Source organism: Dasypus novemcinctus, chromosome 5, assembly GCF_030445035.2.
Source record: "Dasypus novemcinctus isolate mDasNov1 chromosome 5, mDasNov1.1.hap2, whole genome shotgun sequence".
NCBI classification, from domain to species: Eukaryota; Metazoa; Chordata; class Mammalia; order Cingulata; family Dasypodidae; genus Dasypus; species Dasypus novemcinctus.
In genome coordinates this window covers 165,892,293-165,918,385 of record NC_080677.1, presented here as the reverse complement: position 1 = coordinate 165,918,385, position 26,093 = coordinate 165,892,293, and the positions used below count along the sequence as shown (strand labels likewise).

General features: G+C 51.7%; 1 protein-coding gene across 6 annotated transcripts in view; it reads left to right on the top strand.

Annotated features, from left to right (window-relative positions):
• The window catches only part of CACNB2 (calcium voltage-gated channel auxiliary subunit beta 2), a 290,686-nt gene that overhangs the window by 144,424 nt on the left and 120,169 nt on the right, over positions 1 to 26,093 (top strand). Inside the window, exon 1 of one of the 6 annotated variants that reach the window (XM_058297898.2) lies at positions 18,977 to 19,090. The exons of the other annotated variants lie outside the window; for them this stretch is intronic. Within the exon in view, the coding sequence (XP_058153881.1) occupies positions 19,058 to 19,090 (33 nt within the window). The 5' untranslated portion in view covers positions 18,977 to 19,057. Of the gene's footprint in view, positions 1 to 18,976; positions 19,091 to 26,093 lie in introns of those variants that run through there. 6 annotated transcript variants of the gene reach the window in all.

Sequence of the window (26,093 nt, the reverse complement as noted above, 5' to 3'; positions counted from 1 at the left end):
CTGTTCTCCTCACCAGGATCACGTGAAGTCCAAGGGTCAATTCTACTTCTTCTTTACCTCTTGTCTCTGTAACAACCCCCTCCAAGGAGCATGGAAAAGAAAAAAGTCAAGGTTCTTTTACAGGAGCATTTTGCTGCTGCTGATGTCTACTGCCTCCTCAGTCTACTAAGCATGAGAGAAAGCGCATTCTTACCTCCATGTGCTCTTAAACCCACGACACTGGCTTTCTGTCCGTCGTTCACACTCTTCTGGCAAAAGTCTCTTAGCTCTTCCTCTTCTGTAATCTAGTGACCTCTCCTTGGCCTTCATGCTACCAAGCGTCTTGCTAGCTTTTGACCATAACAGCCCCCCATGTTTCCTTAGAAATGACCTACTTTTAACCATGCATCTGCTCATTCATTTACTGACTCAGCACAGGTGTGGGTTCTCAGTGTCAGGCTGTGCACAGGGCATTCGGAAGTCGGCCACGAACGAGGCTGGATGAAGCATCTAGTCTAACTGAGATAGAAAAGAAGGGGGTGCTTTTATAACAGAGAGAAGCCCTCTCCAAGAGGGTGGCCTCCGGGGCTGCACCTGCGTGACTAGGAAGAGCCGCGGGGTGATCTTGGGCGTAGAGCCTTCCAGACAGCGGAAGAGCCCTGGGATGGGAGCCTGGTGCGTTTCAGGCCCAGAAAGACCAGCGTGGCTGGCGTGGAAGGAAAGCTGGTGCTGCTGAGGGCGGCCGTGAGGTCAGAGGCAGGCGGGCCGGCCTGCTCCTCACCCTTCCCAGGAGCACCTTCCCACCGGGTGCCACTCCAAAGACTTGGCGCCTGATCCTTCTCTTTATGGTCTCTCCCCCCAAGAACCTGTCAGTTCCTCCATCAATCAGGTCTTCATTGGTCAGAGTCCATCTCTTCCTCTTTGATTCTCATGCCATGCCCTGTTGAAATTTTTATACCCAGTCCTCTTGTACTCTTCAGGCTTTCTACCAGACAGGAAGCTTCTTGAGCACAGGGATTTTGTCTTACTCTTCAGGAAGGGGGTGGGAAGGCCTTGTTGTGGTCTGTTTTGCTTCATTTAGTTTGGCTTTTGGTTCTTTGACACAGTAATTACAAAATAAAAGTTTTTTGCTCAACTAAATAAATGAACATATTATTAAAGAATGTTGCCCAAGTAAAAGACAAATGAGCTAGTGCTTAGAATATAGCTTATTAATAAGCCCTTACACACAAAAAAAGGACATGATCCTAAGAGCAGTAGAATGTGATATTCGAGAGTGCAAAGTCTGGAACCAGACAGTAGGGACAGAACCGCAGCTCTGCCCTTACCTGCTGTGTCATTGTGAAGTGGGGGTGGTTGTGTGTCTCCCCTAAGGTTGTTGAGAGGTTGAACGAGCCAGTGCACACACAGCATGTACAGGAGAGCGTCGTAAGGAGCCCGAGCTGCTGGCTCTTTCCTGATGTGCTGTGAGTATTTGTAGTACCCACTGGTGGTTATTTACAAACAGAGTGAACCTGATGTTCACTCATGTGGTGAGCATTCCTTGTTTGATTTTTAGCAAACTTTGGAGTGCTCTCAAAAGTAATATAATTTCATCTATAAAAGCCATAGCCAAAAGACAAAGAGTTTGCAAAAACCTAACAAACGAAAATCATGGTCTTCCTTGATTTACTGGACTGCAGGTAGAACTACTGTTGACAACTCCGGAGGGGAACAGAAAGCTCACATTTTCCTCATAGGGAGACTATTAGTAAACTCTTCACTCCCCACACCACAGACTGAAGTCTTCCTAAAGAGCAAGCCAGAGGGAAAGAAACTCTTTTAGAAAGATTGGGAACTGGGGAAGTAAGAAGAGGCCTTCCTAGGAAAAGCCAAGCCACTGATTTATGCGAGTGAGCTGTGAGTCATTTTCTGACACAGGAGAGGTGGTAGTGAGCCTCTCTGCTCTTTGTCCCCACCTTCCCAACAATGCCTTCATTGATTAGACCAAGGTGGATTATCAGTAAGGTTGATGTAATTAGACTTTGGGTAATTCTTAGCAACATAAATTTAGGACCCTCAAATGCGTTTGATAATAGCACAGCACCTTGAGGACTTACCACTACCTACCAGGTCCATGGTCGTAGAACCATTAGGACTTCACACGACAGCTGAGATTTTGTGTTTTCCTCACCTTAGTCATCAAAATATGTGACAGCCACAGACCTGTGTGCTCCTACTGGGACTGTGGAAGTACTCTTTGCTCTGTCCCTCCTCTTTTCAGTTTTGGGGGAGTTGTAGGCTTTCAACAGTGAGAAGGTGTTCAAGGACCTGCAGGTTTCTTGTGAGTACCAAGCTCACATCTCCAAGAGACCGTGGTTCTGGGCAGGAGCCATTTAAATGAGCTGAAGAGCTCCCAGAAGGACGTGAATTCCTTTTCATGGATGAGACCTCATCCATGAGCAGGCAGTGGGCTGACATTTTCTGGTTAGTATTTGTTGATTGTTAAGGTTCTTTCCTATTTACCAACTCAATGAGGGATTCTGGGTTCATTTTATTTTTATATATATGTAACCATTGTTTGTCCTACAAAGACTTCCTATAGTTCCATAATTTTACTATGTCCTCGGTCCACAAGTGACCTAGAATGAGATGGACTAGGCAGTCCAAAAACTATCACCAGGACGGGAGGGAAGACAATGGAGTAGGGAGCCCCAAGAATCAGTCCTTCCACCAGAACAACCATTAAACAGGCAAGAACTGTCTGAATCCACTATTTCAAAACTGCAGAGTCCAGTCGAACCCTGCAGCATCCAGGGGAAAGCAGGAGGAAGAGCCGAGGCTGGTAAGGTACAGTAAAGATGGGTAAATTGCTCTCTCCTTGATTGTTGCCATCTCCCTATCCCCAACTCTCACAGCAGGCTGCGGTGGGGTCCAGGAGCTGCAATTATTTGCTGGTGCCAGAAAAGGGCACAGAATCTACTTCCCCAAGACTGGGGGGTGGGGGGGGTGGGGGGGGGGAAGAGTAGGGACCACAGGCTGACCGCTGTTCATGGCTTCTGATCAGAAACTTTGGGTCCCTGGGGGTCAGGCTCTGAGGGTTGTTCCAACCTGCCTTGAGCAGAGTCCCTGGAGGAGACTTAAGGGCAGAATGCTGCCTCGGAGCTGCAGAGGACAGCTGAAGGGCCGCATGGACGGGGCAGGGCGAGGCAAGAAAGCACGGCCCTCCCTGGCCCTCCCTCGTCCAGCCCCAGGGTGGCTTGGAGCCAGCTGGCGTCCCTTTAGTGGGTCCCTGGCCTTGTTCTACCTGAGAAAGACTGACCTGGGAAATCCCTCTCTGGCGTACCCCCACTCCCAGAACTTGCCCTCCAGGCAAAAACAGCTTTAGACAGTGAAGGCGAGTGAGAAACAACGGAGACAGTCGGTCCAGGGCAAGGGCTGACCTGCTTAAGTCCTGCAGTGGAGAGAGGGGGAAGGTCTGTTTCCTGGGATGAAGAGGAGGCCTTCCCACTCCTGCGTTAGTTTCCTAGGCTGCTCCAAGCAAATGCCGTGAAATAGACTGGCTTAAACAATGGGAAACATTTTACTAGTTAAAAGGGAAAAGTCCAAATCAAGGGCATGCTTTCTTCCCAAACTCTGGCTGCCAGCGACCCTTGGCTCCTCGCCACATAGCAAAGCACACAGTGGTATATGCTGGTCTCTCCCTTCTTTTGGGATTTCGCTGATTTTAGCCACTGGCTTCCATGGCTTTCTTTTTCTTTGTCTGAATTTCCTTTTCTTATGAAGGAATCTAGTTATAGGATTAAGAGCCACCTGAATAAGGCAAGTCACTCCTTAACTGAAGTAGCCTCATCTAAAGGTCCTACTTAGAACCGTTTTACACACAGGTTTATAAACATGTTTTTCTGGGGTACATTCAGCTTCAAACCACTGCATCCTGTAAGAAAAGGAAACTTCTAAGGCCAGGAGCAAATGCAAGCCCAGGACAATATTCAGGCCCAGAGAAAACAAGGAGGCCTGTGCACTCGGCATTCACCTTGGGCAGACTTTCCTGATAGGGGGCAGAATTCTACAGGAGAGCACCAGCCAATGCAAAGCAAAATTGCAAAAACAGTGAGGGATGTTTTTTGCTTAGACGTTCTTGGTTTTATTAGCTTCTGACACTTAAGAAAATCTCTGTTTTAATATGAACTGGATACAAACTCAAACAGATATCTCAGGGAATAAATCCCAGAGTTAGCATTTTAAAATATTGAGATGTACAGTGTGCAACAAAGAGTACAGAACAAAGATACAGGAAATGATGGAAAATCCAAAGGAAGAGAATAAAAGTCCAGAAAGCACCAAAGAAGACCAGATTGTGGATGTACTGACTTTTTTTAGGGAGTAGATGTGACTTAAGCAGTGGAGCGCCTGCTTCCTATATGGGAGAGCCCAGTTTGGTTCCCAGTACCTCCCAAAAACAAAAAAAATAATAACAAATAAATGAAAAACAAACAACTTAAGGGAACAGATGTGGCTCAGTGGCTGAGCACTGGCTTCCTACAAATGAGGTCCCAGGTTCAGTCCCTGGCACCAGTACCTCAAAAAACAAACAAAGATTTTTAAAAAATGATCTTTAAAACACTTAAAGGAGATGAAGGGAAATAGAGAAAAAAATAACTAAAGGCCATTAGGAAAAAATGAGTGAATGATGTAGAATCTCAATGAAGAGAGAGAAACATCAAAAAGAAACCAAATAGAGTGGACATTATCCCAAATCCCTCAAGACTGAGGAATGAATAAATGTAAGGAAGGAGTGTAACCACAGACCAAAGCAGATTTATTATCGTAGTTATTATCGTGTGTTAATGGAAGAACCGGTAACATTGATGTACAGATAGTGGCTGCCCGGGGCTTGGAGGGGAGGGAGGCGTGAGGAGGTGGAGCACAAGGCGCTTTTAGGGCAGGAAACTGTGCTCCATGATACTGCAGTAACAGACACACGACATACATCTGTCAAAGTATAAAACCGTACAGTACAAAGTGTAAACCGTAATGTAAACTAGCTTTGGTTAGTATCAGCGCTTCAATATATTGACTCATCAGTTGTAACAAATGAAACACACTAATATAAGATGTTACTAATAAGGGAAACTGTGTGTGTGTTTGTGAGGGGTGGATTATATAGGAACTCCCTATGCTTTCAGTGTAATTTTTCTGTAAATATAAAACTTCTCTAAAAATAAAGTTTATTATTAGTTTTTTAAAAAGAAACAAAAGCAAAAACTAAAAATACAAGAAAGAAACCAAACAGACAGAGCCTCTGGAGTTGAAGACCACAATAACTGAAATGAAAAATTCCCAGAAGGGTTTCAACAGCAGTAGGAACTGGGAGAAGAAAAAAATCAGTGAACTCAATATGAGTCACACTGAGGACCAGAAAGAAAGCATAATTAGAAAAGCAAAAATACATCCTAAGTGAAATGGAAATGTGGGGTGTCATCAAGCACACCAGTATACACATTATGGGAGTCCCAGGAGAAGAAGAAAGAGAGAAAGGAGTAGAAGAAACAAAGAAATAATGACAGAAACTTTAGCAAACTTTAGCTGAAGAGGTGAATATGCACATCCAAGAAGCCCAGAGAACACCAAACCCGATAAATATGAAGAAAAACATACCACATCACCAGTCAAACTGTCAAATGCAGAGGACAAGGAGAGAGTTCCAAAAGCTGTAAGAGAAAAGCAATGTGTTACACACAAGAGAGTCCCAATTAGATTAAGTACCAATTTCTCAGCAAGATCCATGGAGGCAAGTAGGCAGTGGACCGAAATACTTTAAGTGTTGAGAGATAACAATTGCCAACCAAGAATTTTATATCTGGTGAGACTTTCTTTCGAAAAACTGGGGAGAGTTGAACTCGATCCCATATAAACAAAAACTGCAGGAGTTCATTACCACTAGACCTGCCAAACATCAGTGCTAAAGAGCTCTTCAGCTGTGAGGACAGGACTCGAGACAGTGGGTCGCAATGGGGTAAAGTAACGAAGACCTCCAGTCAAGGTAACCGTTTCGGTAATTATAAATGCCAGTGCTGGTGCACTGTATTTTTGATAGGCAACTCCGCTTCTTGCCTCCTACAGGTGCTAAAATTCAAATTCCTAAAAAGAAATGATAAATCTAAGGTTTTGTACATACAATGTACAAATACATAATTTGTAAACAATTACAAAAAGCTTGGGGGCAGAGGGTTTTAGGAACAGTGTATTTGTATGCTGTTGAATTCAAGCTGGTATCTGATCAAATATGATAGCCCCATGGTAACCACAAAGAAAATATATTTTTAAAAATCCAAAAAGAAATGAGAGAGGACTCAATATGGTACAATACAAAAGAACCAAATATGAAAGTAAGTGTAACAGAAGAATTGGGCATTAATGAAAGGTATAAGACTTACAAAGACAAAACAGGAAGATGGCAACAGAAAGTCCTGCATTATCAGTGGTGACTTTACATTTTAGTGGATTACACTTTCCACTCAAAAGGCAGAGATTGGCAGAATGGATTAAAAAAGCATGACTCAGCTTTATTTTGTTTACAAGAGACTCACCTTAAATTCAAAGATATAAGTAGATTGACAGCAAAAGGGCAGGAAAAAATATACCATGCAAGTGATAACCAAAAGACAGCTGGGGTAGCTATAATAATACCAGATGAAATAGTCTTTAAGTCAAAAACTGTTACGAGGGACAAAGATGGCAATTATATACTGAAAAGGGGTCAATTCAACAAGAAGATGTAACAATTATAAATATGTATGAACCTAACAGCAGAGCCCTAAAATATATGAAGTAAATCTGACAGATTTGAAGGGATAGACAGTTCTACATTAATAGGAGATTTAATACACCACTTTCAATAATAAATAGATCATCTAGACTGAAGATCAATAAGGAAATAGAAGATTTGAATGATACTGTAAACAACCTGACCTGAGCACTTCACCCAACAACAGAATACACATTTTCTTGAGGGCTCATGGATCATTCTCCAGGATAGACCAGATATTATGTCACAAAACAAGTCTCAGTAAATTCGAAAACAGTGATTGGAAGGTGATGAAATATCTCCAACCATATGAGATTACTTCCTTTGAGGAAAATGGAGTGGTATTTAATGTTACTTATATTAATATCCAATTTCAAAGGAAATGAATGTGAAAGAAATAATGACTATTTGTGACAAATTGTCAAAACCTGACATTAAGGGAATAAATTCCTAAAATGTCCTATTATGTATTAGAGATCACAACTGGTTATGTCATTTTTTTAACAGATCAATTTTATTGTTGTATATTAATATAGCATAACTCTATCCAAAGAGTATAATCAGTGGTATTTGGTATAATCACATATTTGTACATTCATCACCCTAGTCATTCCCAGAGCACTTTCATTATTCCAAAAATAACAAAAAACAAACAGAACTCATCACCTCTCAATCTCTCTATGCCTTCCTTACCTGCCACACACAGCTGCTATTCTTTTTCCTTCTCTCTAGTATATTTTTATTTATATTTTGTAAAAAGTCTTATATATATGCAGTATTCCCCATATTCGTGTTTTACATGAGGTTTTACTATATTATACAGTCCCATGTTACAGTTTTTAGCTTTCCTTCTAGTAATATACAAGACCTTAGACTTTCCCTTTCAACCAATGTCATACCCATGTAATAGGTCTGCTAGTTACAAACACCATGATACTCTTTCACCATTTCTATTCACTTCCAAAGATTTACAGACACAGGTTGATAGACATTTAATGCTATAAATTTAATGTCATAAATTAAAATTTTAACGTTTCACCTTCTCTCAAGAAACTTCTAGGAAACTTTAAAAAGATTTTTAAAAATTTTAAACCAAAATACATATAGAAAATTGCCACATCAAAAACAAAAATCCAAACTCATCTTATTTGTACTTGAGAAACAATTACTTAAGAAACAACTACAAAGCAAACTCTGATATAAACCCCTTCCCCACAAAGAAAAGTCATAAAAAATAGAGCATTTCCCAAATATCCCCCAGTCTGCATCCTTACCAATCACTATAAGCTCCCCCCTGGCTGGAGATGCCCACTCTCCCAGGTTTATGGTGCAATTTTACTTGCCTTTATCATTTTACCAGTCCTACACATGTCCCTTGAAAATATAGGATTGTTTTGCCCATTTTTATACTCTTTATATAAATGAAGTATGGCAGTTTGACATTACTTATGAATTCTAAAAAGAGCTTTAGATTATATTTGCAAACTGGTCTTTTCCTCTGGGCACGGTGCCCTTTATGTTAAATTCAAAGGTTTTACGTTTACTTGATTATGTCACGATTAGGCCTTTGATTCGACCATGTCATTACGGTGTGGTCAGGGTTGAGTGCCCGCCCCCTTGGGGGCTGAGAAATGGACACTCCATGAAGGAGACGCAAGGAAGTAGGGACACAGGAGAACAACGCCGAGGAAGAGAGACCGCTCCACAGACACGGCAGAGGCCCCGGAAGAGAGCTGAGCTCCCTGATAGTTTGCTGTTAAAGAGACCTGAGCCCTGAGCAGCCGAGCAGGCCGGGAAAGAAGTAAGCCCTGCAGCCTGCAGCACGATTGGAAGACGCCACCGAGCCTTTAGAGCAAGGAGGAAGGCAGGGCCCGCACAGATGTCGCCTGCCGTCTTCCTTCTGCACGTGACACGGACTTTGGCGACAAGACTAACCGTGAGCTGGACTCCCGAGGGCCTTGTAACTGTGAGCTTTTACCCAAATAAATGCCCTTTCTAAAAGCCCGTAGATTCCTGGTACTTTGCCTCAGCACCCCTTTGGCTAATGCATGAAGTCATAGTCTCTGTATATTCATGGCTTGCTTTTTTCACTAGATACTACATTTCTCAGATGTGATGTTCATCGAATAGTCCATTGTAGAACCTATATCACAGTTTATTTATTTAATGGACCGCCGGGTCTATCCCTGGTTTTGTAGCACTGATGGAATCACAGTGCATCAACTCATGTTCATAGGATGAGCCTGAGTCATCAAGAAGAGTTTGACTTGGACTCCATATATGTGATGTAAGAATATCTGGAATTAGAGGAGGTTTCCACCAGGATGCATCTAAATGTGGTTTTCTGAGCCCTTGAGGGAGAAGTTTCCGTAGCAGGGAGGTTCCTTGCTTGGAGTGCCCTCATGCAGAGCTGTGGCTCTCCCGCGTGGCCAGGAAGCAGAGCGCTGGCCACCACGTGGGAACAGATTCCCCACCCTTCCCTTTTTATGTCTGGACAATAACAGGAGTTTCAGGCACATTTCAGGGAGTTATGATATAATTATAATTCTCTGGATATTTCAGATCTCAATCTGACCATCTCAGTCTTAGAGTCATTTTTAGAAAACGACACTTTATGGGCCATTAATAACCTGCCACCATAAAAGAGAGCAGTGCTCCGGATTAGGGGGGATCTATTTTAAACTTCTCACTGATCATATGAACGAATGTAGTGACAGGGAAGGCAGTTGGCCTTGGAGAAAACACTAGTTAGCCAATAACGGACGGGCCGTCCGTCAGTCCATCCATCAGCCCACCCAGTACTTAGGAGGCTCTGTCTATGCGCGAGACCCCAGGATGTAAAGACGAGGAGACGCGGTTCCTGTTCACGTGCCGTTTACGGAGTTGTGGGGAAAGAGGCGTATGGGACAGGTATCTGCAGATCCACAGGGCTGGGGTGTGACGGAGGGATGTGCTGCGGACGGGGAGGGATGTGCAGCAGACAGGGAGGGATGTGCAGCGGGCGGGGAGGGATGTGCAGCAGATGGGGAGGGATGTGCAGTGAATGGGGGAGGGATGTGCAGTGGATGGGGAGGGATGTGCAGTGGATGGGGAGGGATGTGCAGTGGATGGGGAGGGATGTGCAGTGGATGGGGGAGGAATGTGCAGCGGACGGGGAGGGATGTGCAGTGGATGGGGAGGGATGTGCAGCGGGCGGGGAGGGATGTGCAGCGGACAGGGAAGGATGTGCAGTGGGCAGGGAGGGATGTGCAGTGGGCGGGGAGGGATGTGCAGCGGACGGGGAAGGATGTGCAGCGGGCGGGGAGGGATGTGCAGCGGGCGGGGAGGGATGTGCAGCGGGCGGGGAGGGATGTGCAGCGGACGGGGAAGGATGTGCAGCGGGCGGGGAGGGATGTGCAGCGGACGGGGAAGGATGTGCAGCGGGCGGGGAGGGATGTGCAGTGGACGGGGAGGGATGTGCAGTGGATGGGGGGGAATGTGCAGTGGACGGTGGAGGGACGTGCAGTGCATGGGGAGGGACCTGCAGCGGGCGGGGGGGATGTGCAGCAGACGGAGGAAGGATGTGCAGCGGACGGGGGAGGGATGTGCAGTGGACAGGGAGGGATGTGCAGTGCATGGGGAGGGATGTGCAGTGGACAGGGAGGGATGTGCAGTGCATGGGGAGGGATGTGCAGTGGACGGGGAGGATGTGCAGGGGATGGAAGATGTGCAGTAGATGGGGAGGATTGCAGTGGGTGGGGGAGGGATGTGCAGTGGACGGGGAGGGACGTGCAGTGGGTGGGGAGGATGTGCAGTAGATGGGGAGGATTGCAGTGGGTGGGGGAGGGATGTGCAGTGGATAGGGAGGGACGTGCAGTAGATGGGGAGGATTGCAGTGGGCGGGGAGGATGTGCAGGGGATGGAGGATGTGCAGTAGATGGGGAGGATTGCAGGGGGGGGGGTGCAGTGGCGGGGAGGGATGCTCTCTCCAGGACAGGGTCGGGAGTCTCCCCAGGGAAGGGACGCTCGAGCTGGGTCTTAAAATATGGGGTGGTGTTTGCCAGGGAGGCACAGGGGTGGCCCGTCCCAGAATGCGGAGTCTGCGGGCATTGCTAGCCATGATGCTTACTGGATCGATGGATGGCTGGATGGCCGTGAGAAGGGGGCACTCGGGGACAAGTAAGCGTGCCAGCTGGGAAGCCAGGAGTGTAGACTACAAACCCACAGGAATGCTGTTTTAAAAATAGCGCACGGGGAACTCGCCAGACCCCGCGGTTCGCACTTGCCGCACTTCCTCGTGCATTCCTCGCTGGCCCGGGAACGGTGCCCTCATGGTGTCCCAGGGCCGGCCTCGCGGGCAGGTGGCCTGGCCCGACCCGGGGGCCGCCCCGCAGGGGCCCGCACCGTTCAGCACTCCGCTGCCTCATCTTAATTTCTTCACCGTTTTAACAGCCCACCTTTTTGTTTCACGAAGCCAGCGCGAGACTCCGCTTCCCGGTTGCAGGACTCGGGGTCTGCTCGGTCACACGGCTGTTACTCAGAAGAGCCACACTCGCCACTTAACTGCTGCGCCGCCTTGTCCTCCACGTCAGGAGACACGGATGATGGAGAGCAGCGGCTTCCGTCAGCAGAGGCTATCCTAGAGGGAAGGACCAGGCGCGGCCCAGGAGAGGCAGGAGGGGTCAGTGGTCAGCTCGGGCCGCGCGCTCGCTGGGGACGCCGCCCTGGGCTGAGAGTAGAAACCCGAAATCAGAGGCATCGGAAATGCAAAGCCTTTCCCGGAGCAAGCAGAACGTCCAGTGGGAACTCGTGTCCGGGAGCTCAGCGCCCTCCGTGTCCGAAGACGAGTTCGGGGCTGGCCCACACGTGCTCTTTCCTGGCGCTTGGGGCGGGTGGAAGAGGCAGGTGGAGGCGGCATGTGTCTGTCCCCGCCCCTTCGGCCTGCCCTCTACTCGATACGCCAAGAAAACGGGACCCTTCCCGGCCGAGTGAGCACAGCGCACTGGAGGAAGTTTCCCTAAAATGCCCTGCCTGTCTTGAGAGCGCGGCGTTTGCTCCTTCGGCTGTGGCAGTCTCTCTGAGTCTTTATCTATGTTTCCTTGTGAAGTCAGCGCAGAGGAAGTGATGATTTTCAAAAGCACTCACCTAAGCCGCCCTTCTTTGCAGACTAAGTCAAACTTCTATGATGGTAAAGAATGATATTCTAGAACATCCCCGATTGGTTCACTCTGTTTGAGATAACATCTTGAAATATATTCCTAGTTATTCCAAAGCACCTGCAGATTTCAGGAGCCAAATCAAGTGACCACAAAAGAGCGAGCCTGTTGTGTAACCAGTGTGTTTTTCATAAATATCTCCATTACATTTCCGTGATAAAAACATCATTCTCTTTTGATTCATTTCTTCACCCTCCAAAAATATCAGCGTTAAATGCCACCCCGTGGAAACGCGCACATCTGGAAACAGTAAACGGCACCAGAAACATGCGTGTGACACATCGTGCCCTGGCCGCTGCCAAGGCCGAGCTGGGAGACATCTCTGACGACCCTTCTCGCGCGGGCGCCGGCCGGCAGCCTGCGGGCTCTGCAGCCTGGGTTCGTGGGCCCTGGCAGGGCTGCCCCAGGGCTGCGGGAGCTTGTGCCTAAGTCCTGGGCACAGTGGGTGGGAGTGGAGGACAGCGCAGAGATGCCGGCTTCTGGAAGCAGGTGGAACGGGTAGTGGAATCGCAAAGAGGAGCTGCCCTTGGGCACCAGGAGCCACGGCAGTGGGCTTGGAGGGGAGGGTCCGAGAAGACCCAGGCCCCGCCCCGGGGGGAAAGGGATGCTGTGGCCGGCTCCCCCAGGCCAGCAAGGGCCTTGGAACCAGCCTGCACAGCCTGAGCCCGGGCGCTTCAGGAGTTCAAGGTGGGGAGCGGGTGCAGCTCAGGGGCTGAGCCCTGCTTCGCAGGTACCTCCTAAAACAAATGACAAAACCACCTCTCGCTGGGGAGCGGATGTAGCTCGGTGGTTGAGCGCCTCCTGCCCACGTACGAGGTTCCAGGTTCAATCCCCGGTACCTCCTAAAGTATATTTTTTAAAAAAGAATTCCTGGTGCCACGACTGGACAAGCACAGAGCCCACAGGGAAAGGGGCTGGGCTGGTAGGGCCCCAGGCCACAGCCTCCTGCCCACGGCACGTTGGAATCAGCTGGGAACTCTTAAACCACTACGTGCCTCCGCTGCACCCCAGACCGATTAAATCGGAATCTCAGGGGTGGGAACTGGGCACCGCTGTAATTTACAGCTCCCGAGTGGCTCCGTGCGCAGCGAGCCCGGGACCGCTGGCTTAGAGCAGGGGGGAGCGGCGCTGGTGCCTTCGGCCTGCTGTGTCCACTTGGGTGTCCGAGGCCTTGTGCTCCCAGTGAGGGTGGCTCCATCAGCCGCACAGTGCTCCTGCCTGCGCACGCGCTGGCGTCCTGACCACCAGCTCAGTGCTGGCCGTCGATGCCTGCAGCTCGTTCCGGCACCCCGAGCCCAAGGGCAGGTGCAGAGTGCTGAGTACTTAAGGAGATGGCGGCTGGCTAAGGGGCCCTGGAGTTGGGGCTCAGTGAAAGGGACCACCCCGCTTCAGAGGTCGGGCCAGCCGCCCCTCGCCTGCGAGCTGAGCTCGGTGGCCGTTTAGAGGTAAGAGCGCAGCAGTCCTCAGCGTTGCCTAAGTGCTGACCTGGGGGTGTCCTCAGGTTTCCTTTGCCCTCACAGACCTCGGGACCCTCCGCGGGGACCTGGGGGGTCCTCGTACCCCCTCTGAGAGCAGCCGGCCTGGGACCGCGTCGTCAGGAAGCCGGGGCCCTGCTGCCTGCGGCTGGCTGGCTTCCCCGCCTCGCCTGCGTTGGGGCGCAGCCCTGCGCCCCTGCGGCTCCTCCCAGCCGTGGACAGGGTGCACCCCGGGAAACCTGCGGCGGGCGGGCCCCGCGTGAATGCGCCCTGCCGTGGCGCACGGGAGAACCGCACGTGCCGGGGAGAAGGTCTCTCACCCTCAAACAGGAATTAACATTCCATCACTGGTCATGTGGTCAGGAGTGCCACAGAGAAACCCCAAGCTTTGACTCAGACAGAAAGCAAGTGGGAAATCAGAGCTACGACGATTTTGAAGTGTGGCTGTGAATATTTTTCCCAGTATGGGTGCTCCTCACTCATCTAATAAAAGTAACGAAGAAGAGGACAAACTTTATGTCGTGTCGGTGTTTGCAATTGAAATCGGGGAGTGAACAGTAACGTTTCTGTGACTTGAGTTAGCCACCTCTAGAAAGCAGGGCTGACGGCGGAGCCGCATGTTGGAATGAATTTGCTGAACCCGTGTGCCAAGTCCCACCGGGCCAGTGCCCTGACTGCCCCCACCCGCCTGTTCCCTGCCCACATTTCTCAGCTGTTTCCTTCACCTGTTCATTTTACTCTATTGTTTACTTAAAATTTCATAGTCGTATAATTCAGAAGACTTGAAGATAACACAAACCATAGGAATCACATTCATTATTTAATACTTAAAATGCTTGACAGACTTCATATAGAGAATTATAAATCAGTCGTTTGTGATATAGATACTCATGTAATTGAACACTAACGCAGACAAATATCGGGATACTCCTGCCAGGACAAAGTGTGTCAATGAGCTTTTGCCGCTTTGAAGATTAGGTGAAAAGTCAGTTCACCAAGCAAGTGCCAGTAATTTTGACTGGTTATTGTTTTGTTTACCTAAATTAATTGTGAATTTCCTAGACATGGCAATGCCTAGTAACGTTAGCCGGTTGGAGGTGTAACGGCTTCTTCCAACACGTTGAATAGAAAGTTTGAGAACCGTTAGGTTTGGGACCGAGCGCGGCCCCTCGAGGGTGCAAGACCAGCGCCCTCTGCGCTGCAACCCCCAGCCCCAGGCGCGTCGAGGGCCTTCCCACACTCAGGCTCCTGGTGCATCTAGGGGCTGCGCCTCCCCGACCGCCCTGTCTATGCCGCCTGCAGGCCGGTGGTGTTACTCCCAGGCAGAGGGGCATGCCCATAGCTCCCAGGAGCTGCTCCTGGCCTGGTGGACGCGCGTCAGGGTGCTCGCACCCATTGTCCAGCTCTAAGGCGCACAGAGCCGGTCCTGTGGTGGAGCGCGGGACGGGGGGTAGGGGGTCCGGGGGGGGGGTCTGGAGAGACCAGGTGGGCACGTGGGGAGCCGGGGCACGGGGAGCCTATGCTTTGCAGGCGCAGCGCAGCCCGCGAGTGGGCCCTGGGTAGCGGGAAGGCGGCTGGTGGATCATTCCAGAAACCCTGGCACTGGCAGCGGAGAGGGGGCAGGTTAGGGGCTGCAGGGGGCAGGCCTGCGCGACGCTGTGGGCTGGGCAGCCGGCGACACCCCTCCTCCAGAAAGGCTGCACAGGAGGGCACGGCGGTCTGTGGAGCTGCCGGAAGCCCTCGGGGCCACGCTGGGGGCGTCCCCGGGGGAACCCCGGCTCCCCCCGCTGCAGCAGGAGTCCCGCCATGGGGGAGAACTGTGCCCTCCACGGGCGAGGCGGAGCCAGGGGGGAAGGAGCAGGCTGGGGGCGAAGGTGGGAAGGGGTCACCCCCGTGGCCCTCTGGTAACCAGGACGGCACCTGATCTGCGGGGTCCCCGTGGCCACCTGTCAGGAACCGGCTTTTCTCCTACCGTCGACGCTGGAAAGGTGCGTGTCCTCTTTAGCGGTGAGGAGGCGTGTGTCCCTCGTCAGGGAAGGTCACGAGGGCCAAAGAGCCGGAGCCAGACTTGGGCCAGACCCAAGTGGGGGGACGGGTCAGGGACCCCAACGCTGCCCGCTTCCCCAGCACCTGCCTGGAGTGGCACCTCGGAGCTGGACTTCGGGGTCGGCTCATCCACAGGGGTGGAGAGGGGTCCCTCCCCGCTGGCGGCTGGCCGCGATCAGCTGGAGTTCACAGGGGGTCTCAAGGGAAGCCGTGTTTATCCACTGTGCCCGCGTCACCAACCGCAGCGCAGGCGCCTTTGAACACAACGAGCAGCTCTTCCTGAGAAGAGGGACAAGAGGCCAGGGCGCCCAGGCACCACTCCACACCAAAACGCTCGTGAGCAAGGGGGCTCCGCCTACCGAGGGCGCACCCCCTCTCCAGCTGCTTGGGGGCGGCGTGAACACGAGCCCCTCGGGGAGCGGAACCTGTGGAGGGACACGCGGGCGCAGTGCCCGGGGTAGCCCACGAGCTCTGGGATAAAACCGCCTCTCCCGCAGTCCTCCATCAGTGACCAGCAGCCCTGCTCGAATCGCGTTGGATGTAGTAAAAATAAATGAATTTATTAGTGACAACATAGATGAAGTGTAAAGAAGACGCAACTGTGTGTGACTATTTCTGTTTTGATTTTGTTTTTTTTTCACTTTGGCATTTGAAACTGTTTCCTATTTTTATTTCACGAGAAAATTACATGTTTGGCTGTTATTTACCAAACAGCACATGTGACGCTTAGAGTGTACAGACACGCTGGAGTTTTGTTTGGCTCTTATGAGTCACTGGCTAACGCATGCCATAATTATTCATATTTGTACACCCTCTTGTAATGAAAGAGGACGCGACCGATGGCACAAGCTCTGACAGGGTGCCGTCAAGGGAATTTTCCACGATCCTTGGTGCTGAGGCAAACAGGCTGGGCTTTGAGTCTGGAGAGGACAGGGCAGTTGTGCTTTTCCTTGTTTTTTTCCTGGCAATCTGCCCTGTTCATACTTGGCCCCCAAGTCCCCATTCAGAAAGGTCTGCAGCCATTTAAAAAGTTTGAGGCAAAGGGAAGGATGCGCAGACGGCTGGATGCAGCAACTCCGAGCCGTCACCGCGTGTGGACGGTGACAGCAGTCCTGGGTGCACGGGTGACGGTGGGACGCGCCCTTCCTCTTCCCATCAGCGAGCATCTTAGCGCGGGTCCCCGGAGCTCTCCAGGTGCGACGTCGTCACGCTGAGCCTTGCGCAGTTGAGCAAAGACAGCCTGGGCTGGGGTGGAGTCGGCCGCCCCCTGGGCTGCGTGGCCCGGGACTGCCCTGGACACGCCATGCCCTGCGTCGTGGCCGCCACTGCCCTCCAGGCTGCTCTGTTGGACGCACAGGACCGCCCGCGCCCTGCTGGCTCCCAGGGCTGCTCCTGGCTGGTTCCCGTTTTTTGTTTGAGAAAGTAACATGAACCTACTGTAGAAAGTTTGAAAAGTACTAAATTTTTTTTTTTTAATGGAGAGGAAAAGAACACCCTCCACCCATTACCCAGGCGCAGCCCCTGTTAACACGATGCTTACAGGCTTTTTCTCCATTCTTAGCAACGATTGGGGTGCCTGTTGTGAAGACAAAGTGTTGCCTACGTTTTTCTTTTGCTTGTGCTCCTATTTCATCTCTGTTATGTTGTGAATTCTTCCATAAACATTTTAATGGCTGTATAATGATGAGGCACTTCTCCTAAATGATTCATGTAGGCATGCATTTAAAATTATATCAGATATACAAAGAAAGGATAGAGAACAATGAAGACCCTTGATACAGTGCAGTCACCGCCTAGTTTAAGAAGTAAAGTCACTTCTAAAGCTGCCCCCCAGCCCTCCCAAATGCACTCCCCAGATGCAGCCACGGCCATGGAGACTTATGCCCATATTCATCTTCACAGTCACCAGGCACACACAAAAATGGAGGGTTTTTGCATATTTTCATATTTAATGCAAATCGCATCATAGGTTCTCGAGGTTCTGCAACTTGCTTTCATTCTGGCGATAAATGGTAAGTTTGTGGCGATTACACGTACTCCTATAGAGTCACTTTCCTGCTGAATACTTTTCCGAGTACCTGGAGCGGCTTTCCTGATGGCACACGTTGAGTTTTGTCCAGTTTTGCCCTCCCGCCGGCAGCGCTGCCAGGGGCATTTTGCACAGGGTGAGTCCTGTATGAGAACTGCCTGGTGCTGAGGGGCAGGGGCAGGTCAGAGGGCATCAACAACCTGCCCCACCCGTTTACGGCCCCAGCCACGGGCCGGAGGCCGCGTGGGCTCCACAGGGCCACGTGACGCCCCTTCTGGGAGAGGCCAGGTAGCGAGTCCCCAAGGCCGCGTGGGCCGCGGGGCCTCTCCAGGCCTCGGCTCTGCTCTACAGAAGCAGCCACGGCTGCGTGTGAAGGAGCGCGTGGCCGTGTTCCGATAAACCTTTACCTATGAACACTGAAATGAGTATGTCATGTCACTTTCAGGTGCCACAAAGTACTACGCTCCTTTTCATTTTGTCCAGCCATTTCCGACCGTAACGTGCATCTCTTAACTGGATGCAGCAAAAAACAGGTGGCAGCTGGCTGCGGCCCCTGGACGGTAGTTCGCACATCTGTGCCCTACTCCCTGGCCTCCCACCCCCCAAATCTGGTATTTTCAGCTTTCTTGCATGTTTGCACCCTGGTGAGTATGAAATGGTTAACTGTGACTTTAATGGGCCGTGAAGTCAGCACTTAATCTTATCCACATTTTCTCTTCGAGGATTTTTTTTCTCCTTCTTTTAGTTTGTAGGTCTTTTATATTTTGATTTATAGTGTTTCTTTATATTTTCTGGCTAGTAAAATAAATTTATCCAAACAATACTTATTTGACTGTGAAAAATATATATATATTTCATACAGAGAGGCGGCCGAGCACTGCAGAGCACTTACTTTCTTGTCCGAAGGGAGAAAGTGCTCCTGCCTGGAGGGCTGGAGCAGCTCCCTGCCCGAGGCCTCCTTCCAGGGCCCAGGCGCCCAGGACCTGGCAGCGGGCCAGCCTGTGGGCCCCCATCCCGGCCCCCTGCACCCCCCCAGCTCCTCAGCCCTAGCTTCTGCCCCCCCAGCCCTGTGCGTCCCTCCCCCGAGCCCCCCAGCCCCGGCCTCTGCCTCCCCAGCCCTGTGCACCCCCACCTCGGCCCCCTGCTCCTCCAGCCCCCGTGTGCCCCCTCACCGGCCCCCTTCCCCCCCCCCCCCCCCCCCCCCCCCCCGCCAGCTCCCCAGCCCCGGCCTCTGTCCCCACCAGCCCTGTGCGCCCCCACCCCGGCCCCCTGCTCCCCTGGGCCCGCGCGTCCCTGCTCTGGCCCCTTGCCCAGGGCCCCCGCGTCCCAGCCCCGGCCCCTGCCCCGCCCCCAGGCCCCGCGTCCCCGCCCCTGGCCCCTTGCTGCCCCCCTTGTCCCGGCCCCCCGCCCCGCCCCCAGGCCCCGTGAGCCCCCGCCCGCCCCCGGGCGCGCCCCCGCGGTTGACGCAGGCGGCCCCGGCGCTGGGCCCGGGCGGGCGAGAGCGCTGTGCTTGCCCCGGGTCCCGGCCGCAGGGGCCCGCCCGATGTCGCCGCAGACGAAGCGCCCGCTCGCCAGGGTGAGCACGGTGGGGGTGGGCGGGGGGCTCCCCGAGGGGCGCTGCCCCAGGCCCTGCGCGGGAGGGCGGGCTGGGAGGTGCCGCTGGCACCCCCCGGGCCGAGGGGGGGACCCCGAGCCCAGTGCCCCTGGCCCGCTGCGGGCCACCCCTGGCCACGCGCCCGGGTTGCCCGCCCTCGGGGGCTCCTGCACCTCCAGCCTGGGGGTCTCGGAAGCCCGGGAGCCTCCAGTCTGAGACTAGGAGCCGAGCCTTGACCGTGGACGCGCTCGGCTCGGGGTCCCCTTGCCAGCCCTCAGGAAAAGGCGGATCACGAGTGGGGCCCCTGCTGGGGGAGGCCTTGGATGCGAGCGAGGAATTCCAGAGCCTGAGTTCAAACCAAGTCTGTGAAAATACGAGTACCAGGGGCTGAAGGGTGCTAGGCGGGCACAGAAAGAGCCTTGTCCAATTTAAAACGTGCAGCCGGCTGCAACCCATTCCAGCTTAGCCCTGCCTCTGGTTGTCCCAGCCTACACTAAACTTGGTGGGAAAGAGAAAAACAGACTCGCGGGGAAATATCTGTGTGGAGCCGCTTGGGTCGAGCTGCGTCTTTGAGCCAGGCTGGCGCTGTGCGCGTTCAGCCGTTGATTAGACTGCTTTCGGAGTTTGGGAAAGATGCAGAGTTTTCCTTGCTTGCACTGGCCCCTGTTAGTGTCTGTAGTTCATTCTTCCTTTGGGCTCTGCTGTGGCTGTGGTGACACGCTGCTTTTAGAGGATCTGTGGCACTAGCTGCTTCACACGGGCTTCTGAGCTTTGCAGATGCCACACTGCTTTACTTAGGGAAGTGTTCAGTTCCTCCTCGTTGTGAGGGACGTCAGGAATCGCCGTCTGTAAGTTTGCCAGTCTTCCACGAATATGATCCATTGTGGCATAACGGCCCTATTGTTTTCTGTAGAGGCATTCTTTTATGGATAAGGAAAATGTATGACCCCAAACCTAAATTGTCATAGACTTTCCATTGGTCATTTTGAATATTTTCAGCACCGAAATTGCGGGTCAGGGTGTGTTTCATTGGAATGTCAACCCCTGTGATTCTGAAATAGCCCGGGGTACTTTATTGACCCGTTGATTTCTGCTCTGTCTCATCAAATCACCACCCGCTTCTCTCCCCCAGCCCCAGACTTGCTTTTCTATGGCCAGCTCCTTCCTCATTTGAACTCACACCTGTGCTTGAGCAGAACTTTTGAATATATGGATGTTTATTTGAATGGTTAAGGTTTAAAATAACTCTTTATAAAGACTTTACTCTTGACCCATTTAGCACTTTCACCATTCATTTTCTGAGGTCTCCCGTAGGACAGAAATTTTTCTTTTACGTTTAGACAAAAATATGAGCACAGAGACGTCTTCCGAGTGCCTGCGCGTACCTCCGTGGATGTATTCGTCTATCATGGAAGAGCTGCTCGGGTACTGAATAAACCTTGTGGTCTTTAGTTGTGTTCCGATCTCTGACTTCCATTTTTGGGCCAGGTCTTCTGTCTAAAGTCACTCCACACCCCAAAGGCACGAAAGCACACTGGGAAAGTAATCACTTCTCATCTTGCTGTAAAAGGACATTAAAAAGAAAAGCAATTCAGTATAGATGCTCACCTTTTCCCTGCCCAGGACAGAAACGCCGTGGGTCTCACGTTATGCTCTGGGGCTGCCTGCACCTGCGGACTACTGCTCTCACACAGGGGGCCACCCTCCCTTCATCCAGATCAGGCTCGGCCCTCAGGGGTGTCCGGCTTACTGAGTTCTGTTCCGACTGTGGTCACACCTGAGGGCCACCATGTCCCCTAATTATCCGATTTTGGCAAGCTGCTTATGCTCTCTGGGCTTCAGTGCCACCGTCTGTAAAATTAGGAAGGCTAATATCTGACTGTCGGGAGATTCGTGAGAATTTTGAAAGTCATCACAGTGTGGAGACAACAGCTGAGCACAGAGCCCACTGGGTCTGCAGTGGGTCTGCCCCCACCTTCTGTCCTCCACCTGCCTCACCTTCTCTCCTACACCTGCCCCACCTCTTTCTTACACCTGCCCCCACCTTCTGTCCTCCACCTGTCCCCACCTTCTGTCCTCCACCTGCCTCACCTTCTCTCCTACACCTGCCCCACCTCTTACACCTGCCCCCACCTTCTGTTCTATACCTGCCTCCACCTTCTGTCCTCCACCTGCCCCAACCTTCTGTCCCACACATGCCTCTACCTTTTGTCCTCCACCTGCCCCCACCTGTCCTCCACCTGCCCCCACCTGTCCTCCACCTGCCCCCACCTGTCCTCCACTGCCCTGTTTTCTGTGAATGGTTAACAAGGAGCTACTTTGTTAGTTCGGGCTCTGTCACTTTGGTGTCTGTTTGTTACTTGCACCTGGGAGGAGGTGGTGGGGGACAGTCGAGAATTCCTGGAGCACAGCGCGGGCTGGGGTCTGGGGCTCGGGGTGGGGGGGGCGGCTGTCTGTGCAAGGTTTCCTCCCATAGGTGAGCATGTTTTCTAACCTCGGTGGGTCCTCAGCTCCCGTGAGAGCTCCTGAGTGGGCAGAGCGGAGAAAAATAAGAAACTATGGAAGCTGAATGTCCTAAGAGATAATAAATTTGGGATTCTTATTCACTTGTTAAACCAAAACAAAATAAATTTTAAAAATCGAGGTTAGCATGTGCTGTGTATCTCCATGTATTATACAACAAATAGTGCTCGGAGGCTGCAGGTTTCTGCATCATCTCTCGGGGGTCCTTTGTGTGGGGGCCAGTGCAGTGTTAGTAAAACCCGGGGGCTGTAAACGTACCTGAGGATCCTTCAGGGCAGGAGGCAGGGGAGCTGGCTCCCACACCTGGAGCCACCAGCACTTCCGATCTGCCTTTTGGTCTCTTGGAGATGATGCTTTTGTGCAATCCCCACAGAAATTAGCAAGTCTTTTTATTCCTAAAACAGAAAAAATTTCTAAAAGAGCCTGGCACTTCCAAGCATTTAATTAGAAGTACTCAGTGTAGAAGACACGCAGAGGGCGCGTCGAGTGAGAGCTCGCCGGGCCTGCCGCTGGCTTTATTCTGGAGGCCACGTCCAGTGCTGTCCGCAGGTGCACGTTTCGCGGTTGTAGCTGTTGTGCAGAGCCTTTCCTGGGGCCTGCCTTTTCCCAGCCTTGTTTTGAGGTTGCTCCCATTTTAATCATGGCATAATATTACCTTAGTTTGGTCTTTTATTATTGACCTTAGAGGCAGATTCTAGAATTCTGTTTTTATTGATAAATCTGTAAGAACAGTTCTGAGTGCACAGTTTTCAGCTCTGGGTAGCAACTTCTCTGGGATAAACTCTCAGAGCTGGTAGTATCTGGACAGCAAGTGGGCTTGGGTACCTCGTGCCGCTGGCAGTGCTCCCTGCATCTCTGCCAGAATGCTGCCACCCCTTTACGGTGCCAACATAAATTGAGAAGTGTACTGGGTTCAGTGCTGTTTACCCACAAATGGCTTTAACATACGTGATTATATCCTTCTGTCTTCATTTTTTAAAAGACTTTAAAATATATGATTACGTCATTTTGCCCTAATCCCTGTTTGTTGGATGACCAGCACAGGTGAATCTTGGTTATCTTCTTTGTTTTTCTGCGTAATGCATTCTACCAGGTCTCATTTATTATTTAGAACCATGAGTTTTTCATTTATTGTCTACTAGGCATTCACTTTTTAGATTGAAATGTTGCTTTTATTTCTCAGATTTTAAAGGTGGGCCCTGTACAGAATAAACTGAGGTGGGGTCCCCCATCCAGTCCAGCTCTCCGAATATCTCCTTTAAAATAAATTTATTTTTCTTCTGTCTGCCTGCAGGCCCAGAGGCTTACGTGGCTGAAGGCAGCGTGAGCCAGCCTGCCTCGAGGCTGCAGGTGGGAATGCTGCGCGGGGCTGGAGAGCCGGGTTCTCCCACGCGCTTTCCTGCGACGGCTGCCCCTGAAGCGTGGTGTGGTTTATGGGCTTTGTTGGCTGCCAGGGCATTCTAGCCGTCCAGGAGGAGCAAATCCGGCCCTGGAGCCTTGTGTAGGACGGCTATGTCTGTGGGCACACGTGCACACGTGCTATGCCACGGAACGGAAGGTTCCGCCCCCCGACACCAGCTCCCTTGGGGAAGGGCTTGCCCCATCTGGCCTCCTAACCTGTGTAGATACTCGCGAACCGAAAACGGCCTTGATTTGAGAACATGCTACGGCACATGTATCTCACTGCACTCAAGTAAGAAAAGAAGATTTTATTCTTGATTCTAACCCTCGGTTCCTAGTTTGAGAGGCGGGCGTTTAACAGCTCTGGGCTGGCATGAGCACCTGTGATTCTTATTTATACCCGTGATTCCTACTCTCCATAGCCCGCGGGGGAGGCTGGACGCCTTCGGAGGTGGTGGCTGTACTGCGCTGTGAGCCTCTCAGAAGAGCCGTTGATAGTTTTGTTTCTCCTGGGATGCCCTAGCAATTGCTCGAAGAAAGTACCTTCAGTATTATTAAGTCACATTTCTTAACCCAAGGACGTTTTCATTCGTCCTTTTGGACCTCTTTTGTCTTGGTGCCAACGCAGGGAATTCCACAGCATGAAAGCAGCGTGTGTGTCCCCACCCCCACCCCCACCCCCGTGGCCCCAGGCTCACGGCTGCCCTTGTGACTCAGGTGAGACCACGCGTGCATTGTCCAAGGCTCGGTCCATTCCAGGGGGTCTCCGGCGTCACAGTGGACCCGATTCCGAGACTTCCCTGGAGGGCTATGGCCATTTAGTGCTTCTTAGGTGTTTGGGTGCTTTTAAAGAAGTTTGTGTCCGTACCCCAAAAATAATAGTATAAAGGAAGGCTCCTCGTGTTGTGGGCGCCCCCACGTCTGTGTGCTGGGTGGTCCCGTGGCCCTCCACTGGGGATGTGACGGCGCGCGCCGACCCCACGCCAGGGAGCAAAGGTGGTTGCGGCTGGGCAGGGCTGGGGAGCTGGGGTCTGGTCCGTGTAAATATTTAGCGAATTCCCAGGGTAACAGAGTGGTTGAAAACTTGGAAGTTGTGGGATTGAGTTCAGTGTAACATGTGTTTGAGTGCTGACAGTTAGAGGAGAGATTTGCCGACTGTCTCCTTAATAGGATTTAGATAAATTAGGCATGTTTTGCCTGGTAGCCTGGAAGTCCAAGCTGATTATGTGGCTAAATTTGGGCTCTGTAAGAACTTGTCTCTGGACAGACCTCTGCCCTGTACTGATGGGCGGGCAGGCACGCAAAGGTCACCGCAGGCCGTGGGGTGGGACTCCGAGCCGCGAGAGCCACCCCCGGCGGCCCCTGGGTGGCTTTGGGGGAGGTGCCCGGGCTGGGCAGTCACGTGTAGAAGTGATATTGAAGGCTGTTTCTTTAAAAAGGACATTACACCAAGTTCCAGGTTGATAAAGCCTCTTGCGCCGTGAGGGAACTGACTGGGGAAGCAGAGGTCCCGGGCGGGTGCCCCGTGCTCTCGGTGGAGCAGCGTGTGCTGGATTCTGCTGCGGCCCCAGCAGCCTGCCGCCTGGGGCGCGTGTTCCGTTCCAGCCGCATGAGCCTGGCACTGAGAAGTACCCCTTATTTACTAGTGGACGGCGTTGAGGGTAGCACACGTTGCGGGTGTAGTTAACACTGCTGAATTATATATTTGAGTTGTGGCAAAAGGGGAAATTTTAGGTTGTGAATATTTACCAGAATAAAAATTTAAAAAAGAATAGGACTGTACGACACAATCAGTGAACCCTAATGTAAACTGTGCACTATAGTTAATAATGCCATTATAATAATATTTTTTCATCAGTTCTTACAAAGGTACAACAAATGAATGCAGAGTGTTAATCATAGGGAAAACTATGTGGGGGCATATGGGACCTGTATTTTCTGCGTGGTTTTTCTGTTAGCCTGCAATTTCTCTAATAAAGAACTATTTTAGAAAGCCCCGATGGTGCATTTACAGTGCCTGAGGCCAGATGCTCCCTGAGCGTCACCTCGGGGAATCCTGCGCGGCCGGTGAGGGCGGCGCTTTACTCCCTCCACCGCCCACAGCCCGAGCCCAGCGGGTCGTGCCCAGCCTCGGGTGCTCGGGCCCCTGGGGGCGCAGGGAGTGCACCGGAGGGCAGCTCTTGAGGTGCACGCACCTGTCTCTCCACAGCTTTACATAAAATTCGATTCAATTCAATTCCGTTGTGGCCAGTGCATCCTTCCTGTAGAGTCCCACAGAATGTCCCCCCTGAGCTCCTCTGGGACCCCCCAGCCCTGAGCATCCCATCCCAGCAGGTGGGAGGACCTGCTCCCGGGAGCACCGGGCGGGAGCCACAGTCGGCTGTTGCCTCACTTCTTTTACTAATTTTTAATTTTTATTTTTTTCTCCCCGCCCCCCCCCACCCCGTTGTCTGCTGGCTGTGTCCATTTGCTGTGTGTTCTTCTATGTCCGCTTGGATTCTTGTCAGCGACACCTGGAATCTGTGTCTGTTTTGTTGCGTCATCTTGCTGCGTGAGCTCTCCGTGTGTGCGGCGCCATTCCTGGGCAGGCTGTGCTTTTTTCACACGGGGCAGCTCTCCTTACGGGGCGCATTCCTTGCTCGTGGGGCTCCCCTATGCGGGGGACACCCCTGCGTGGCATGGCCCTCCTTTTGCACATCCATGCTGCGCATGGGCCAGCTCACCACACGGGTCAGGAGGCCCTGGGTTTGAACCCTGGACCTTCCATATGGTAGGTGGACACACTGTCCATTGGGCCAAGTCCACATCCCTGCCTTGCTTCTTAGCGAGTTCACACAGCTCCCGCGGGAGGCCTGGCACACGGGCAGCTCGGGATCAGCGTGCGTTTGAGAATAATTTTAGTCTCTCTAAACACATTGTTTTCCAACTTCTAGAATGATCAATTAGAACCTTTTTTTTTTAACCATGGCCCAGTTACTTTTCAGAAAACGAGACGGTGGACAGCGTAAAGCAGGGGCAGCTTTGACGGGGCTGGGGAGGCTGTGTCTTTCCCTTGTTCTGG